Below are 20,520 nucleotides of genomic sequence, written 5' to 3'. Positions count from 1 at the left end.
ATCTTTGAATTTAACTTCTTTGTTTAGCTTTTTTCCTATGACCAATAACAACTTGTAACTAACTCCTTTAAGTGATAACAAACATCTAAAATCAATATTTTGGGAATGTGGGTATTGTTCCCTGTGAACTGTGTCTTACTGTTTGAAAGTTCTGGCATCTTTGGGGGAACCTTGAGAAAATTTAGGGTAATGGTTAAGTCTAGACTGGAGTAGCTTATGAGGCTGGACCATGTCAGCCAGCAGCCTTGAAGCTGTTCTGGATGCAGAATTTGAGGAAACTGTAACCGAGGCATTCTGAGATGCTGGATCACCTAAGCCATTTGTTTTCATTAATGTTTGGTCCCCTTGCTCTGAAAATATATAAACTTTTAAAGGTAACATACATATCTTCATTAATAAAGTATAGACTATGTGTTGTATACAAGTTAGCCAAGGATAATTTTTTTGTTTTATGTTTGAGCAGTTAAAATATATATCACATGTTTTGTAGTTTTTCTAGGTTTATTTCTTTATGTCTATAGCCAGGATTTTCAGGAGGTCTTTTTCAATCAAACCTGATCCATATCAACTTGGAATGAATCTACAGTCTCTCATTTTCTGTGGAAGTAAAAACATACCCAGCAGCACTCCCAAATAACAATACAGAGACTTATTATTAATTATAAATGCTTGGTTGATAGCTTAGGCATGTTACTAACTAGCTCTTACAACTTAAATTAATCCATATTTTTATCTATGTTCTACCAGGAGGCTAGGTACCTTATCTCAGTATGGCATGTCCATCTTCTGCTTCCTCTGCCTTTAAGATGTTTTATTTATTCTGAAGAATTAATAAATAGCAATATTTTTATTGTATATAACTTGTTTTGAAGTATATACACCCGAATAGTTAAAGGCCACTTACAAATTTATAGCTTGTCATAGTTGTAATTTTTATGGTAAAAGCACATAGCACACACATCCTATTTGCAGATTTTAGCATGTCATCATTAACTATCGTTACCTTGATGTACAAGAATATTTGGATTTATTCCTTGTAAGTGTGATTATGTATTCTCTGGCAAGCATTTTTCGTTTCTCCCTGGCCTCTTCGTCACCTTGATCTCCAGCAATTGTCATTACACTCTCTTTCTAAAAGCAGCCTCCTTTTTTTTTTAAATTTTTTTTTTTTTTTTAAGATTCCATATATGGTTGAGGTCATGCTGTTTTGTGCTTGGTTCATGCCACTTAAACCTTCTACGTTTATTCATGTTGTAACAAATGACAAGATGTAATTATTTTTATAGTTGCACAGCAGTTTGTTTCTCTCTCTCTCTCTCTCTCTCTCTCTCTCTCTCTCTTTTCATTCATCAGTGACTGGAATAGGCATTTAGGTGGTTCGGTCTTGAGTGTTGTGACCAGTGCTTTTGCAAACATAGGAGTGTGATCTCTTGACAACATTCTGACTGTACCTTTGGATGCCCAGGAGCAGAACTGAGAGGTTCTTCATGTCATATTCTCTCTTGAATTTTCTGAGGAACTTCACACTGTTGTCCATATGATTCTTTCAGCTCTTTCAGTCTCACCAAAAGTAGTGCACAAGTTCCCCTTTTCCACCTCCTCACCAGCACTTACTGTCTTTGTCTTTTTGTTAAGAGTCAGTCTAATTGGAGTGGGTGATGTTTGTGTCCTTTCCTGTGTTTTGTTTTGTTTTTTGTTTTGGTTTTTTTTTGGTTTTTCGAGACAAGGTTTCAGGGTTTCTCTGTGTTGCTTTGCGCCTTTCCTGGGAACTCGCTTGGTAGACCAGGCTGGCCTCGAACTCACAAAGATCCGCCTGCCTCTGCCTCCCAAGTGCTGAGATTACAGGCGTGCGCCACGTGTCCTTTCCTGTGTGTGTTGCTGGGGCCATGCTAGACTAGACAGGTTCTCTGCCATTATGCTGTTTCTCAGCCTCTCCTTGTGGATTTGAGTTATATTTCTCTGATGATACTGACTTTTTTTCCCCAGGTACTTCCAAATAACTTTTACCCATTTTTAAATTGAGTTCTTTGTACTTTTGCAGTATACTTGTTTGAATTCTGTGTAAAGTTTTACGTGTTGACTGTTCATTGTTACTTTACAGATATTTTCCAGTCAATAGATTGTCTCTGTATTCTAAAGACTATTTCCTTTGCTGTATAGAAGCTTTTTAGTTTGAGATAATCCCATTTGTCTAGCTTTGCTCTTCTTGCCTATACTTCTGAAGTCTCATCCAAAGAAATTTTTGCCCAGGCCAATAGCATAAAGTATTTGTCAGTTTTATATTTTACTCCCTTAGGCTGAAACTCTTGATTCTTAGTGACCTTTATCAAATATTAAATTTCAAAGCAACGATACTGGTATTAATGCTTTAAACATTTTTATATTCATGTTAAATATTTGCATAGTTTCAGCGTCAGAACTGTAAAACCAAAGTGTATGAATGAAATCTAGCTGGGCAGTGGTGGTGCATGCCTTTAATCCCAGCACTCCGGATGCAGAGCCAGGTGGATCTCTGTGAGTTTGAGGCCAGCCTGGTTTATAGAGCAAGATCCAGGACAGGCACCAAACAACACAGAGAAACCCTGACTCGGGGGGGGGGGGTGGGGGAATGAAATCTAAATTTTCCTCACTGGTGATCTCTTTTATTTTTGTCTCCTTTGGAGGTAGAATAGGGGCAAATGTATAAGCTGGGACATACATATGTGTGTGTTTGTACACATATATGCACTTATATTTCTCCCCCACATTTCTTAGGCTTTCACATCTGGCTGTTTTTTTTTTACTTTATAGTGTATGCTGAGTATTCACTTTAGAAATATACAGTGTTCTCATTCCTTTATGTAATAGCCCAGTAATTCATATTATGAGTGCCCATCTTTAATTAAACCAGTCTCTGGGAGATACTTGGGAAAATTATAACTTTAAAAGAGGTATTTTCAATTCTCTAGACAACAGCATTGCTTCATCAGTTTGAAAAGCATTTTAATGAAAAACTCCATTGTATTTATATATCATGTTCCTTTGTCATATGTTATGCATAGTGTGCTGGAGAGGAATGTGTTTTGACAGGAAGGTCCTTTTCTTGTGACTTAGCCACACACTCTTTATGTTATTACAGGTGCCTCTGCGTCTTTAGAGCGCATACTTGTTGTGAGGCACTCTCCAGTGTTGCCGCAGTCATTCCTCACCCACAGGGCTCAGAAACATACCCTCTAACTGTTTGCCACCTAAGAAGAGCTTGTAGCTCATGGATGTTCTGATTCTGCTTTCAAGTGATCAGCTTCTAAACCAGGCGGTTATTGGCTTTGTTAAATATGTAGACCTTGTGTTAATAATTCAGATTTAAAGAACTTTGGTAATGAATTGTGATCCTCCTTATAAATCCTCCATGGATTTTACCCGAGTATTATGTGATCTAAATTACATATTGGCTTTTATCCACTGTCTCTTTTGAGAACTCATGCTCCAACTTTAATCTCTAATATTCCTTTAATATTCTCTAAATGCTTGTCCTATGGAGAAAACACTGCAGCCTTAACTTAGCAAATATTATAAGTACTGCTGCCTCTTCCTGAGCACTCCAAAGGCCTTGGGGTGTATAATGTAATTTACTTCCTGCTTATTGCCCTCTTCCTAGCTTGTATGCTGTGAAGATATAATTATTGTTGCTTTCTTTTTATTCACTTACTATGACATGTTTTTTGCATTTTCTAATTTAATTCATATAACAACCTTATTGTAATAGAAATTATCCTTACTGTAACATGAAAAGTGAGGACATCACAGTTTATGCACTTTTAAGATTCACACAGACAGTAGAGTCAGAATTTAAGTCCAGGCTGTGCGTCCAGAGCCTGATTCTGATAACCAGGATAAAGTCATGACTGAGTCTTGTCTTTTCTCTTTCACTAAGTAAGATGTCACTAAGTAATTGTAATGTTTCTGACTGTTGGACTAATCTGCTCACCCTGACTGAGTGATAGCTAACTTCCTTTCATGCATTCTTTTAGCTGATATAGCCCAGAGGTACAGGATAAGCAAATACCCAACCCTCAAATTATTTCGCAATGGAATGATGATGAAGAGAGAATACAGGGGCCAACGATCAGTGAAAGCGCTCGCAGACTACATCAGGCAACAAAAAAGTAACCCAGTTCACGAGATTCAAAGTATAGATGAAGTCACCACTCTTGATGTAAGTTAACTTATGGTGGATGAAATGTGCATTGCCTGTGTAATGAGCACAAACAAACCATAATATGAATGCAGACTCTGCATGTTCTCTTACAGTTTACTGCAGTGTATTTGACAATATGCATACTGGAAAGAATTTGTCTGGGATTAATTCTAAAGGGAAATGCTAATGATTGACGAACTTCCAGATAAATGTATAACATACAGTAAATCTGCACTAATTGAGTTAATGTAGTACAAAGAGAAGCCTGAACTATAAACAGAAGTTAAATCAAGCATGCACACCAATGTTTGCCTATTTGCTGTGGTTGACACCTGCAGAATATCTGCTTTAGTTTCTATTTAGCTCTATTATGATTTAGTACCCTTTCAAATAGCCCCTCTTGATGAACTTAGCAAACTTGTTTCTTTGTAAGTTAAGTAATTAAACACACATACACACACAAAACCACCAAAAGCAAAAACTATAGTCTTTATTCTAGTTGCTATCAGGTGACATGTTAATAAATTAGCCAGTTACTATTTCGTGGTTGTTGTCAGAGGAACATGAGTCCTGAGCCAGAGATGAAGGATGTTATTGCTTATATCACAGCAGGCCTTGTGAGCCTATGAACCTTTCTTGTTATTGCTGTCTCCTAGCCCCTATGTCCTGTGAGAACATGCAAAGGATCATGATGAATGCTTATACAGGCAGTGGGTTGTGGTATAGGAAGGGACGGCTAGGCTTGGGGAGCTTGCCATTTCAGAGCAAACAGCAAATTCTCCTTTTCTGTCTTCAACCAAACAATCTGCCATACCTTAATGTTTTGGCTGCAAGTACGGCCCTGAGAACTGGCCTTTTTAGAGAGTGGATAGGGTCTTATGCAGTAAGCATAGGCAGTACCATGTGGAGACATGTGAGGGACCCATGGAGGTGTCTGAATTAATGCAGTTTTAATGAATTGATAGTTACATTTTATTGTAGCAGTACTGTTTTCAACCTAACATAATTGTTGATAGTTTTGGACTAGGCATTAAATGCTATCACTGGATTCATAGTTATTCTTCAGTTGCGGATAACCGAACCACAACCAGAGCTGAGTTCTAGAATAAAGAGTAAATGAAGTAGCATGCTCTTTGAACTATATATGTCGCAAAATAATTAGATACTTTATTTTACAGCGCAGTAAGAGAAATATCATTGGATACTTTGAGCAGAAGGATTCAGACAATTACAGAGTTTTTGAAAGAGTAGCAAGTATTTTGCATGATGACTGTGCCTTCCTTTCTGCTTTTGGGTAAGTATATTAACCAGCAGACTGCTAGGAGGTGAGCTTGGCTATCCCCTTCAGTTCTTCTTTTATTTGGTCATGTTCTAAAGATGACCTCTTCAAAGAGGACTTCAATCCTTTTAAAGACACCAACCAGTTATACATATGGCCAATCCTCTAAGGGCCTTGAAGTGTTTGTCATATTATGTTTCAGAACGTAGGTAAAAACATAGGAGTGGCCTAGTGAGGTCTTTCATGCCCTGATTTCAATTCACTGACCCTTAGGCCAGTTAAACTGCTAACCCATGACTGCTCAACTGGCTGAGAATGTTCTCTTTCTAGTTAAGCATAGGTTTTGTTATCTTCCTTTATTTCTTTCTTGTCTGAAAATAGCACTAACCCCGTACACCCTCCCTCTGCTAGGGATCAGAACCAGGGCTTCTACATGCCAAGCGTGTGCTCTACCTGATCGGAAGCCTCAGCCCTGCAGTTCACCCTTCGAAGACTGATCTCTTCATTCTCGGAAACTGTCCTTGTAGCTCTCCCTGGGACTTTGATACATCAGTTCTCCCTGCTTTCTCATGGTTTGACCCTGACCCCTTACAGAAACTGATTTCTCTTTTCAGAATCCCGTTCCTCTCTTTTCTGACTCACCACTTTCATCTCTTGAGCTATAATGCCACCTCTTTCTTTTCATTTCTACTTTTTAAAAGGCTAGTTTATGCTTGGTTACCTTGACTTTCTCAAAGTCTTCCAAATAAAAACTCTTAGCTCTTTGGAAGCTGGCTTACACCTCCATCCTTCTAACAAAGCTTGTCTCTGAATAGTCACAATATGACTCCTTGATTGGCTAACCCAGCAGATTTTCTTCAGTTTAATCTCACATTCCCTGAAGGCTGAGATATTACCTCCCTCTTACTTCTCTTGTTGAGACTTGCCATCGAGTCCCTCCGGTTTGCCCCTCCCAGTTCCTTTTTCTCCTTTTGTTCTTTTGTTGTTGTTGTTGTTGTTTTTATCTCTGAATGTAATGATTCAAAGTTCTGTCCTTGTCCCTCTCTTCTCTGAGGTTATCTCAGCCACCATTGGCTTTTGTACAGTGGGACTTCTTTTCTTTGGGGCTCTTAACCGTTGTATTGGTCTGGTTGCAGTAGCTGCTCTTAGGCCTTCTTCAGTTGATGACTTCTGCTCTGGGTCCTTGCTTTCATACTTTTGTGGGGTTTTTTGATGTTTCACTGTGAACATCATTAGTGTTTCTGAAGATCACTGTCCAGCATGGGCAGGGGACACCTCCAGCCTAGGCTTTTGCTTCACTGTGTTTGGTCACATAGCCCACCCCAGATACTCTGAGCTAGCCTCTGCCTCAGAGCCTTTGAACCTGCTGTTCTGTCTGGAAGTAGTTTTAGATTTTTAGAGTTTCCAGAGTGGCTGCACTAATGTGCATCCCCACCAACAGTGAAAGAAGGTTCCTCTTTTTCCACAACCATGCCAGCATTTATTGTCAATTGTGTTGTTGATCTTAGCCATTCTGAAGTGGGATGAGATGAAATCTCAGAGTTGTTTTAATTTACATTGCCCTAATTGCTAAGGATGGTGAACATTTTTTGAGATATTTCTTAGCTATTTTTATTCCTTCTATTGAGAACTCTCTATAGAAACCTACTGCACATTTTAAATTGGGTCATTTGTTTCCTTGACTTGTGTTTTTTGAGGTTTTTGTATATGCTGGTTATTAATTTTTTTGAGATGCATATTGGCAAAGATTCTCATTCTGTGGGTTTCTTTTCCATTCAATTGTTTCTTAGCTATACAGAAGCCTTTTCACTTTACAAGGTTTGAGTTATCAGTTGTTAGTCGTTGTTGGTCTTAAATTCTGGACTAATGGAGTTCTGTTCAGAAAGCCCTTTTCTTGGGCTGGAGAGATGGCTCAGTAGTTAAGAGCATTGGCTGCTCTTCCGGAGGACGTAGGTTCAATTCCCAGCAAACACATGGTAGCTAACAATCATCAATAGTGGGATCTGATGCCCTCTTCTGGCATAAAGTTGTGCATACAGATAAAGAACTCACACATTAAATAATAAATAAATAAATAAATTTATTTTAGAAAGTCCTTTTCTTTACCCATATCTTTCTGCCTTCTAGCAGTTTTAGTGTTTCAGGTTTTAAATATATCTGGATCTAATTCTCTGCAGGATTATAGATACGGGTCAAATTTAATTCTTCTGAATGTGGACATCTAGTTTCCCCAGAAACTATTTGTTAAAGATGTCATTCTCCACTGTATGTGTATCAGTGCCTTTTGTCAGGTATCAGATGGTTGTAGATGTTTGGGTCTTCGGTTTTGTTCTGTCGATTCCGTGTCTTTTTTGTGCCAGTTTCTCACTGTTCTTTTATTCTTTCATGGCTCCTAATATATCGTAAGATCTGGAATAGCAGATTGTTTTAGCTATCCAAAACCTTTTCTGGTTCCATATGAATTTAAAATTTTTTTTCTGTTTCTGTGAAGGATGTTGTGGATGTTTTGATTGGGGCTACACTGAATTTTGATGGGATGGATATTTTTATAATATTAATGATCATTTTTACAATATTAATTCTACCAATCCATGAACACAATGTCTTTCTCAATCTCTTTCTTCAGAGATTTGAAGTTTTTATTGTTGAGGTCTTTTACCTCCTTGGTTGGGTTTATTCTAAGATATTTTATTATCTTTGGTGCTGCTGTAAATTGGAAATGTGCCCATGAGCTCGTTCTCAGTGTTTGTGTTGGTGTATAGAAAAGCTACTGAGAGAGAGAGAGAGAGAGAGAGAGAGAGAGAGAGAGAGAGAGAGAAGTGGTACTGATTTTGATCCCTGCCTCTTTTCTGAAATTGTTAATTATTTCTAGAAGGTTTTTGGTGAAATATTTGGGATCTCTTATGTATAATATTATACCATCTGCAAATACCATCTCCCAGCAGACACTTGGACCCCTTTAATTTCCTTTTTCTTGTCTAATTGCTCCAACTAGTGTTTACAGCACTATATTGCAAAGGAGTAGTTGGGATAGTGGACAGGTCTGTCTTATTCCTAATTTTGGAGTAAAGCTTAGTTTTTCTTCATTTAGGATAATATTAGCTGTAGGTTTGTCATATGTATCTTTTATTATGTTGAGGTATATTTCCTCCAGTCCTACTCTTTCTAGGACTTAAATCAAAGAAACATTCTGTCAAAAATTTTTTTCCTGCATCTGTTGAGATGTTCATGTGATTTTTGTCTTTAAGTCTATTTATATGATTTACTATACTTATTGACTTACAGATGTTGAAACAGCTCTGCATTTCCAGGAAAAAGCCACCTTGTTCATGGTGGATAAACTTTTTGATATGTGTGTGTATTCAGTTTGCTAGTATTTATTGAAGATTTTACATCTCTGTTCATCAGGGACAATGTCTGTAGTTTTGTTTTGTTTGTTGTGTCTTATCTAGTTTGGGTATTAAATTAATACTGGTTTCAAAGAACAGGTTTTGGAGTTCTTTTTCTTTCTTTTTTACTTCTTTCTTTTTTTTTTTTTTGTAGAGTTTTAGGAAAGGTTGGTTGTAGTTCTTTGAAAGTATGATAGATGTCTGTTTTGAATCCATCTGGACCTGGACTTTTATAGTTGGAAATTTTTTAATTACAGTTTCAATTAGCTCCTTTGTTGTGAGTCTGTTTAGGTTGTTGGTCTCTTCTTGATTTAACTTTAATATTTTGGATGAATCAAGAAATTCATCTTTCTTTCATATTTTCTAACTTAATGGAATGAATTTTTTTAAAGCATTCTCTTAAAATATTGTATATTTCTTTGGTGTCTCTTGTGATGTTCCCTGCTTGTTTCTGAGTCATTGCTTGCTTTCTTTTTGTTAAGTGGGCCAGGAGTCTGTAGACCTTGTGGATCACCTCAGAGAACCAGCTCTTAGAGTAATTGACTCTTTGTTTGTTTCCGTTTCTTTGATTTTATCATTCCTTGCTATCTACTGGGTTTAAATTTGGTTTGTTCTTGTTTTTCCAAATTCTTGAGTTGCATCATTAAGTCATTTATTTGTGCTCTCTGATTTTTTAATGTAGGTGCTTAGGGCTGTAAACTTCCCACTTAGAACTGTTTTTAATATGTCCCAGAGACTTTATTGTATTGTACTTCATTTTCAGTTAGTTACAGGGATATTTTGATTTCTTCTTTTATGCACTCATCATTTAATTTCAATATTTTTACAATATCATATTTGATTAGTGTATTTACATTTCTACCCCTCCTCCTTCTCCCTCCAACTTTGCTTGTCCCTCTACTTCCTCTCAAATTTATGACCTCTTCTTTAACTATTGTTTCATGCATATACGTGTGTACATATATGTACATACACACTCACTCACATTCATCCTCCTGAGTCCATTTAGTATGTATTTGTTTAGGACTGACCACTTGGGATTAGTAAGTAACCTGTCAGTAAGTAGGCTCATCCCTGGAGAAGACTGATTCCTCCTCTTTCAGCAGCCGTGAATTGCCTTAGGTCTTCATCTAGGGGTGGGGCTTATGAGAGTTCCCCCATCCATGTTGGATTGTCAGCTGTTATTATCGTTGCCCAGGTCTTGTTTATGCAGCCAAATTGTTGGGATTTCCTGGGTGCAGCTTCCTGGTCATATAGAAGACACAGTCTCCCAGCAGACACCCAAGTTCTCAGGCTCTGCAGTCTTTCTGTCCCCTCTTCTGTTTCCTGAGCCTGAGGGTAGGAGTTCTATTGGAGATGCTGGCCTTGGAACCTCACAGCCAGTTGTTGCCTGAGTTTAAACAGTTGTGGATTTCTGTAATGGTCTCATTCTGTTGACAAAAGAGGCTTCTCTAATGACTGATGAACTACATGTATCTGTGGATGTAATCAGCTTAGGAAGACAGAAGTAGTAGGTTCTCCTCTAGGTTCCGTGACCTCACTACCTGTGGGTAGTTGGTTAGGTTTTTAGTACAAACCATGGATTCCTTCCTGTTGATCAGCCTTAACTCCAATTACACAGCTTTCGTTGGCCCCTAATGGGACCCACTGTTACACCCTTGGGAATATCTTGTCATGTTTGTCATTGCCTGCTTTGTAGGCTTTATAACTGGGTAGGGCTGTTGTCTTCTCCTTTGGCTGTTTCATAGCACCTTTGGATATTTATGAGAGCAAGTCCTCAGGGAGGAGGCTTTTAGGTCAGTTAGTTCCAGGTTGATTCCTCCAAGTCCTGTGTCCAAAGTTTTCATGTCTTCATCAATCGGATCTTCCCCTCAAGTTCTAAGGAGCAACTAAGGGCAGTGTAAATAGCCTGTGTTAGTTAGGGAGTCTCTTCAGTTACCCCTACCAACAACTAGAAGGAAGGTTCTCCAGGCCTGACGCTTAGTTTTTTGTTGGATAGTTATGGCTCTTGGAGGGAGCATCACACCAAGTGGTGTAATTTAATATGAACACACACACACACACACACACACACACACACACACACACACACACAATTTATGTATAAATGTATATGTACTCTTAAGTAACCATAAAATAATATTTCCCTCGGGTTTTTCAGACATCTTCAGTGTTACTTAACCCTCTTCCTTTTCTCCTTCTTTCTCAGTATTGGCCTTCCTCCCTTCCTCCCAGGAAAATGCCCCAGTTTTCCTCCTCATAATTCCTCTTCTCGTTCCCCACAGAGCACCTCCCTTACATTCTTGCTGTCATTCATCAGTTAGCACCTTTACTTCTTTTTCTGAACTGTGTAGTCAGAAGCTGAAGATGTATTGGTGTTTATTTAATCCACAAATTATGTAGGAGAAGAGAAGAGTACTCTTTTCTCTAAGGCTTTTCTAGTTAAAAAATTGTTATACAAGACCAAATATTTGTTTGCCAATATTTGTGGTAGGCCCAGGAAATGACAATGTCCAAGTATACAAACATGCTGCTTTCTAAAACTGTGTTTTTATGATACTTAGTTTTAGTCATTTGTTTTTAGAATTGCCAAATTTAAAAAGTAAGAAGTAGAAAGTTAATTTTTTTATTGATATCTGTGAACAAATTAATGTCCTTAATCTATAGGTAGAAATCAGTCTAAGTCAAAATGACTATCATGCTGATCCATTCAATCCAGACTAATAAAATCCTAATATCAAAGCAGCTGACTGTAATGTTATTTTAAGAAGTCTACCTTGTATTAGTTTGCTTTTAAATATATGGTTATCTTGGTATTGCATAGTCTAGTGAATGGGACAAGTATTGAACAAGTCTATATTTCATGTTTTTATAATTCAATGTTTTTATAATTGCAATGATTAGTGAATTCTGTTTTATTAAAGTACATTGTTTCAAGTGTTTTTATTAAAACATTATTATTTTTTCCCTCCTATCAGAGATGTTTCAAAACCAGAAAGGTACAGTGGAGACAATTTAATCTACAAACCACCAGGGGTGAGTTGCTGTTTCATAGTGTGCTTAAGACACTATATTTAGTACATGTATAGTATAAGCAATAGCTTTGTTTTAAATGCTAGTAGAAGAACTAGGGATTGAGTGCAAAGCTTGTGTGTGTCAAGCAAGTCCTCAGACACGTCTACATCCTGGCTCTTTTCTATTGGTGAAGCAGGGTCTCATGAAGGTGCCTGGGCTTGCTTGAACTTGAGATCCTCCTGCCTCAACCTCCAGAGTAGTATGGATTAAAGGCTTGTGCTACCATGACTAAGTGATATAATTTTGAAAAGTGTCATGGTCTAGCAACCCATATTCAGAGTGAAGGTTGGGCGGCAGCAGCCTGAAATCACAGACCTGCCGTGACATTGGAGTCCCCTGGCTCCAGGTCTTTTCTCCCCGTCTTCTTGCACTCAGTCTGGGAGGCAAATGTTAAAGATGCTGAGCAAGCCATGTTGGCCACTCATTTGCATTGCTCCTGCCAACCTCCAGACCTGCTGGGAAATAACGTAGCTTTTCGATAGTAAAAGCACTTAGGTTGTTTTAAACTTGGCAAGTTATTTTCCCTTCTTTTTTCTGAAAGAAAAAAAAAATATATAGGTAGTATTCTTTAGGAGAATGTCATATAATGTTATATTTACTCCCCCCACCCCCGCCACACCAACTTTTCCCAGATCTATTCCCACCTTCCCTACCCATTCAACTTTATCTCCTTTTTTAAAAAATCCATCAAGACCAACTTGTAGTACTTAAATATTCTTAGGTGTGTGACCTTCCACTAGAGAGTGATTGACTTAGCAGGGACAACACTCTTGGAGAAAGCTAGCTGTCCCTGTAGTTATTGGTTGCCAGTAACTCAACTGATGGCATGGGATTGTGTTCCAGCTCCCCTCCCCATGTAGGATTTGGTATGGTTTGGGCTTCCACAGGTCTTGGGCATGCTGTCACACAGCTGTGAATTCATGAGTGCAGCTGTCCTGCTGTGAACAGAAGACACTGTTTCCTTGTGGTCAGTAGCCCCTCTGCTTCTTACACTCTTTCTGCCCCTCTTCTGCAGTGATCCTTGAGCGAGCCTTGGGAGGCGAGATGTAGTGTATATGTTCGCTTTAGGGCTGAGCATTCCATAGTTTCCGATTCTCTGCACCTTGGCCACATGTGGGTCTCTGTGTTAATCACCATCTACTGCAAATGGAAGTTTCTCTGCTGAGAGATGAATTAAACTGTGGGTGTAAAATGATGAGTTGTTAAGAGTCAGTTTAATACTGTTTCTATTTGACAGAATAACAGTGGTGGGTTCTCCCCTTGACTAAGTTTTGTTTTAAGTGTGTTTAAACATTGAAATAGTTGATTATGCCCGAGTAAATGGTAGGAACAACTAAGAAGCAAAATTTCCAGGAATGTTATCTCAAATTGACAAAGAAGTCTATCATTATGAATGTTTCGCATCCCAAAGATAGAAACATTAATTTTTTTTTCAGGTCATAGTTTGGTTTGGTTCTTTGTTTTTTTTTTTTGTTTTTGTTTGTGTGTGTGTGTGTGTGTGTGCGTGTGTGTGTGTGTGTGTGTGTGTGTGTGTGTGTGTTTTGAGACTAGGTCTCTTTATTATGTAGTTCTGTCTGTCTTAGAACTCACTATATAGACTGGGCTGGCCTCAAACTGACAGAGATTCACCTGCTTCTGCCTCCTAAATTCTGAGATTAAATTATGTGTCACCACACCTGGCCAACATTACAGTTTTTATTTTAATGTGTTATAATGTTTTGGCGGTAGAGTTAATTTTTATGTAGAGAAATAATTTATCATTACTTTTGTAGCTCATTTTCAATTCCTAATTCAGACAGTGTTTGAATCCATTTTCTGTCATTATTATATAATATCTAAGGTGGATGCTTAAGAAGAAAAGAGGCTTCTTTTGCTCACACATAAAAAGCTCAAAGTTCAGGACAGGGTGGTTCCTTTTGTTTGGTATCCTTAAGGCTCCCTTTACTGTCACAGCATGGTGAAGGAGTAGAAAGAAGACAGATGTAAAAATGGGCTGCGTGGAGAGAGGGAACCGAGACTAACCAAGAGCAAATGTGCTCTTTTTATGACAAGTTAATTCTGCAAACCTACATTAATCCCTATGGGGGAGGCACCTCAGTGACCAATCGACTCTCCATGCTCCACCACTTTGTTAAAAATTCTATTGCTTCTTGAATTGTCACATGGACCAAGTTTCCAGCTCGTGAACTTTTAGAGACCACACACAAGCTATCTTCGAACCTGGACATGTGGGCATTTGCCTGTATTTTCTTAGGTGTGTGTCTTTGATATTAGTTACTCAGTGTTATCATCTCTAACTTATCAAAACCCAGGAATGTCTTTAAGTGTAATGTGGGCATTCAGTGAGCATGGCCACTGGCCGTAGGCTCTGCCTTCTGGCTGTATTATGCTGGGAGTGTTTCTTAGCTTCTGAGTGCTTTGGATTTTGTCATAAATAAAAGCAAGTGGTGGAGGTAATAGAACATGCCATGTGGAGAAGTAAGTGACTTATCACCAAATGCCTGTAACAGTGTTGGACACAGTAAGCTTACTGAACTAAATGTTAGTTTTTAAATCGTTTTCTATGCTATGTGTGCTCTAATTTTGAATGGAAACAGTCATAGGAGATTCTTACTAGAGATGTACTTACCTTGGATTTCCCAGCATCTTTTCTTTTTCAAAGTGTGTTTGACTGTCCAGATTTTCTAACAACATTTTCTATTAGAAGGAATAGCTTAATTCATTTGGGTAATTCTCTTTATATAGCTGCCTGACTTTGATGAAACTGATGATAATTGTCTTAAATCTGAGGGGCAGGGATCTTTTATATCACAAGTTAGATTACCAAGTTCCCAATTAGCACAGATTTGTCCTTTTTTAAAAAGGACAAAACTATTACCTTCTTTCTTAGAAATTCATGTTTGATGTTTCTGAGTTAGATGGATTTTCAAGTGTGTTTTTTGCTTGCAAAGGTTACAGTAATCTTAATTCTCATTTCTGTTTTTGTAACAGCGTTCTGTGCCAGACATGGTGTACTTGGGATCTATGACAAATTTTGATGTAACTTACAACTGGATTCAAGACAAATGTGTCCCTCTTGTCCGAGAAATAACATTTGAAAATGGAGAGGTATGGACTCCAGTGTGGGTGATTTTAATTCAGTTGTGTGAAAGAACTCATTACCTCTGTTCCCATGCTGTTTAGAGTTACCAGTTGTGAGTCATACATTGGGCACAGCTGTGTCTTAGCTGTTTTCATAGTGCATTGGCACTGGCTTCACACCTTCCTATTCCAGAATCCTTCTTGCATTTCTAGTAATAGCAATAGTTGTTAGTACTCTTGAAAATGGACTTCGAAGTAACTGATGTGCTTCTGATAGCCACCATTGGATAAAGGGGACACCCTTTAGAAGGACAGGTCTTAGTGACTGTAGGCAGTCCTTTGCCAGTAGAGGTTTTTCTAGTTCCTGTCTATTCTAAAAAAATACAAAGAAACAATTGAACAGTTATTCTGAAATCTTTTTCATTTTGTTCCTGTCCTTAACTTTGAGAACAAGGGCAGATTAGACTCTCTGTAATAATAATTCACCAGATGAATGGATATCTGGTTGTTTCTTAATTCCATAGACCTTGTGTGTGTTTAGCATACTTACTTTTCTTTCTTGCCTTAGCTCAAGAAGATTTGAACAGTGGTACATGATACACGTTCTTTGGCAGTTCTTGTCAGAATAGTTTCAAAAACAGAATTTCAAAGTTCAGACCTGGAAATCTTAAACATTTCCTTCCCCCTGTGGAAGTTGCCACATTTAATAATTCTCTTTTGTTTTTATTTTTATTTCTTTTATTGACTCATTGTGTGTAATGGGGGAAGGGCTTGCAAGTCAGTTCTCTTCTACTGTGTTTGGTGGCAGGTTCTCTTGTTTCTGTCTGAACTGTGTATTCCAGGCTGTTACATGTGAGCTCCTGCAGATTCTCCTGCTTCCTCCTCCCATCTCCTTGGTAGAGGAGCTGCAGATGTGTGAAAAGAGGTACAGATGTGCAAGAGGAAGTACAGGTGCTTCTGCATCTGACTGTTTATATGAGTACTAGGGAATCTACCTTGGGTCATCAGGATCACAGAGCCAGCACTTTGATCCACCAAGCCATCTCCACAGCCTCACATTTCATGAGTTTGAAGATGTAGTATATGTTGGAATCAACCACCCATGCATTGCTTAGACCATAGGAAAGCATTTCTTTCTCTTGAATCAGGTTGTCTTAGAACCTTTCTGAATACTTTATACATGCTTGGTAAAGAATTTGTTGGTGTAGACACTGATATACATAGAATCCTGAGAAGCATGAGCTACCAGCTGCTGTGTATTTCATTTTGGAAAATTCACTGCTATGTATTTCAAACTAATATCCAAATCTGTTTGTTGTTTCTCTCTTAATATTTGCATGTTCATGCATACTTCTGTGGAGTGTAATAAAGTCACGTGACATGTGCTTTTATTTTAATTTCCTGGTTCTTAAGTCTCCTCTGTGGGAAGTGGCCGGTCGTCTTTTACAGTAGTATTGATTAACCAGCACTCAGTTCTTTGTTTTTCGTCCTGTGTTGCCCAGATCCTTCTGTATGGAAAATCTGGGAGCAGAACCAGGAATGAAAGGAGGTTATCTGTCCTCGGGCCTTGCCAGTCAGAATTTGACATGTCTAGAGAAAGGAACAATATGTGCTCAGTGCCACCTGAGGGACACTAAGAAAAGCCTTGGAATTCAAAGAGAAAATTAGTTTTTTCTTTAGAAACAGGGTGGGATGGGGGGCTACTTTCACGAGGAGACAGTGCAGTCCTGAAGCAAGGGCTGAAAGAGAAAGGTATGCTGAGGAGTGTGGAGGTAGGAGAGCCCTGTCACTCATTTTGCATGTTTACGATGCTAGTTAGACTTCGATGTGGACAAGCAGGCAGTTGGAAACCTACCTGTTAATTCTAGACTGAGCTTTGTTTGTGCGCAGAGCTAAAATATCCTATGAGCTGATGATGGAAACAGTTGCACTAGGGGAAGGTCAAGCTAGGGCAGAAGAGTACAGAGAGAGAAGTGTGGATCAGTATATGAGCATTAACAAACCGTAATCCACAAGAAAAATGATGAAGGAAACGTAAATCAAATTACCAAAAGATGAATGTAATGCCAGGAAATGGGAGCAGGGGAAGATGAGGAGTGATAGTTAATAGATAGATGTAAGGTTTATCTTTGGGGTGACAAGTGTGTTTTGGAGGGAGTGAGGATTTTTGCACAATCTTATGAGTATAACAGCAAATTGTCCATTTAAAATGGTGGATTTTTGTGGATGAAAGTTTTCTCTCAATTAAAAGAAGGGATAATATAATAAGCTTAATTATTTATCCAAATATACAAGTGAAACAAGTTTAAATGTGAGATAGGAACCCAAAGGTCATGTGATAGGTCTCAGGGATTTAAAAATGGTTATTAAAGATAAATGATATCTGTGCTTCGTGCTGAGGCAGTTTGTAAATCCAAAGGCCAGCTAATTAGATAACTACATGAAGGGGACTTTTCTGGACTTCTTCATACAAATAAGAAGATGGCATTTGTTAGGATTAGATGACTCAAATCTACTGTCTCAAGTTTCTTATACTCTCACATAACAAGAATACAAGTTTTAATAACAATTTGCAATTTTCATGGTGCCTTGTATGTGTGCATATTGAAATGACGAATGTGGAGCTTTGCCTTCGGTCCTTAAAACACTTTCCACCTTTGGGTAGGTCTCACATAGTGGAATGTATTGATAATATAGAATACACATGGATTTATGATTCAGATTTATTTATTGCTGGCACACTTGTGTTTCCAGTTTTACTTGTGAAGACTGGCAATACTAATCGATGTTCATGTCAATCCTGGATTAAGAACTGACTATAGTTCTTCCTTTGCTCACCCTAACTGGCTTCAAGAGGCGGCCCCTGTAGTTATATATGTAGTACTGGCTAACACAGTTGTTCTCAACATTTCTAATGCTGTGGCCCTTTAATATAGTTTTCCTATGCTGTGGTAACTCCCATCCATAAAATTATTTCATTGCTACTTCATAACTGTAATTTTGCTACTGTTATAAATCATAATGTAAATATCTGAAATATATGACCCCCGTGGGGTCAAAATCCAGACCTTGAGAACCACTGGGCTGACAGATTGGCCAAGGACCTTTCTGGTGAATCCATGTATATAACAGAGCAGCGCATGTGTGTTTCCTTAGTGTTCATACCTAAGATGCATGTGGTTGAATTCCTTCTTTGTTAAGTCTCGTTTTTTCACACCACTGGAACCCTTTTTTCCTGATTACTTGCAATTGTTAGTTACATGGATTGAATCCACACTTGGGAAACAGCTAAACTGAATAGAGAGGCCACTGATCTTCATCAAAAACCTCTTTCTGCAGGAATTGACAGAAGAAGGACTGCCTTTTCTCATACTCTTCCACATGAAAGAGGATACAGAAAGTTTAGAAATATTCCAGAATGAAGTAGCCCGGCAATTAATAAGTGAAAAAGGTAGACTGTTTAAGGTGTTTATTTTCTCACTACCTTTCTGTTCCTTTCCTGTTACATATTTGGCCTAAACACACTTAGGCTAAAAGTTTAACCAGCTATTTTAACATGTGGGTTTAGATATAAAGTCAAGGAAGCAGTGGAGTTATGATGTGAAGCGGTATTTTCTGTGTGTTTGCTCTTGTTTTCTGTACCATGATTTGTATAGAGGGAAAAGAACAAATAGCATGAAAAGTAGTCCTGGGTGAACAGTATTGTTTGGGGACCCTTTTCCTGGTACCTAAGTGCTTCTCTGACACATTTCCAGGGACATTGCTAAGAGACAGCACACTCTGATCCACATTTATTTCTGTATGAAAGGTGAGCAGCCGTCTGCATTTCTCCATGTATTGTAGCAGAATTTGGGGTATCAAACAGCTTCTCGGTACTGAGGATAAAAAGTCAAATGATGGTGGCATGGTAAAGAGCTGCCTATTTGAATCACTTAGTAGACATTCTGGGTTTAAATTAGATTAAAAAATAGCCAGCGAGGCCCCAAGGGGCATGGAGATGGTCCCAAGGGAACAGTGTGTGTGTTAGACTTGGGGACTTGCTGTCAGAGTCTGGGGAGCCTACATAGACGACTGCCAATTGAAGAAATAAAAAATTCACAGTAGCATTCAAACTTGAGTATTCTTATCATTTCTAAAGGGATTATACTCTGCCCTGAGAACTAAAAAAATTGTGCTTCTTTTAAATATTGTTTAGGTTCTAGTTTTCCTGGTCTGTATTAATTTCAAGAATTTGATGTTGTTGTTTATTATGCTGTTTTTGAGAGGTCATAATCAGAGAATACAGTTAAAATTCTAATGTAGTTCTTAAAATTCTGTTTCTTTCAAAGGTACAATAAATTTCTTACATGCAGATTGTGACAAATTTAGACATCCTCTTCTGCATATCCAGAAAACTCCAGCAGATTGCCCTGTCATAGCTATTGACAGTTTTAGGCATATGTACGTATTTGGAGACTTTAAGGATGTATTGTAAGTATCTCTTTTTGTTCTTTTTAACATTATTGATATATCCCACAAAGTTGAATATAAAACAATTGCTTGTCTGTTTTACATAACTGCATATTGTGAAAGAAATACTCGGGGGGGGGGGGTATAATAAGTTAGAGTGGTTCCTCACACTTTCATTGTGTGTGCCATCACGACTAGAGAATTACAAATGTTAGGTAACTGGGAACTAATCTCTGAAAGAAAGATTGTGTGTGTACTTTGAGAAATTCACTTTACTCTGAGGTCAGTCTTTGATATATCAAAGAAAATACATATCCTAGGTCAGCTGAATCATTGCTGGTAATGTTTGTTTGCTCATGATTGAATGTTGTAAGAACATTAAGGGCATGTATATACAACTCAGAATTATTCTATGACCTGGAATTTGTAACTAGAAACTTTCCAAGGACCGGCACCAATAAATATGGAAGCTTTTTGATTAATGCAGAGACCAAAATCTTTCTAGCTTCAGGGATATGAAGTACAGCAATTAAAAGTTTGCAGTATTAATATATGAAAATTGTAAGCAGTACAATTTAAGTAATTCACACTTAAATATTTCTTGAACAATTCACTTAAATTTTCTAAATCTCAAAATATTCTGCAAGAGATAAATTGAAGCTTCACTGAAGAATAAGTAATCCCACATACTTCTGAATATTTCAGTAGAGATGTGAGTTTTCAGAGGTTCTGAAACCCATGTAGTATTGAGTTCTTCCTTGAGCTGGTCACTAAACTGCTGTTCTTTCTTCATGTATAAAGTAGGGTTGATAGTAACACTGCCTAATGAGAGCTTTGTGAAAATGAGTGAGAAGTGATGGCTGTTCTATAAGCCTTGAAGTTGTAATAAATCCTGGTAGATGGTTGTATTATAACTAATAAAGTATGTCAAAGATCATTTTTTATTTTACTTACACTCAAAGAGTATCCTTAACCTATTAATTCATCTAATGTTTTTCTAAGTCTTCTAAGTGATAGTCATTATGCTGGATATCAAGTGCTTCTTGCTTTCTGTGATAGACAGACACACT

The 20,520-nt window shown here is 37.9% G+C and overlaps 1 protein-coding gene across 1 annotated transcript in view; it reads left to right on the top strand.

Annotated features, from left to right (window-relative positions):
* Erp44 (endoplasmic reticulum protein 44) overlaps window positions 1–20,520 on the top strand; it is a 97,428-nt gene that overhangs the window by 62,253 nt on the left and 14,655 nt on the right. The window contains exons 5-10 of the mRNA XM_036178599.1: window positions 4,011–4,195; window positions 5,356–5,471; window positions 11,824–11,881; window positions 14,912–15,028; window positions 18,341–18,452; window positions 19,330–19,471. Of these exons, the coding sequence (XP_036034492.1) occupies window positions 4,011–4,195; window positions 5,356–5,471; window positions 11,824–11,881; window positions 14,912–15,028; window positions 18,341–18,452; window positions 19,330–19,471 (730 nt within the window). The remainder of the gene's footprint in view (window positions 1–4,010; window positions 4,196–5,355; window positions 5,472–11,823; window positions 11,882–14,911; window positions 15,029–18,340; window positions 18,453–19,329; window positions 19,472–20,520) is intronic.

Source organism: Onychomys torridus, chromosome 2 (assembly GCF_903995425.1).
Source record: "Onychomys torridus chromosome 2, mOncTor1.1, whole genome shotgun sequence".
Classification (NCBI taxonomy): Eukaryota; Metazoa; Chordata; class Mammalia; order Rodentia; family Cricetidae; genus Onychomys; species Onychomys torridus.
Note: the sequence above shows the minus strand (reverse complement) of the source record. Positions and strands in the feature narration are given on the sequence as shown.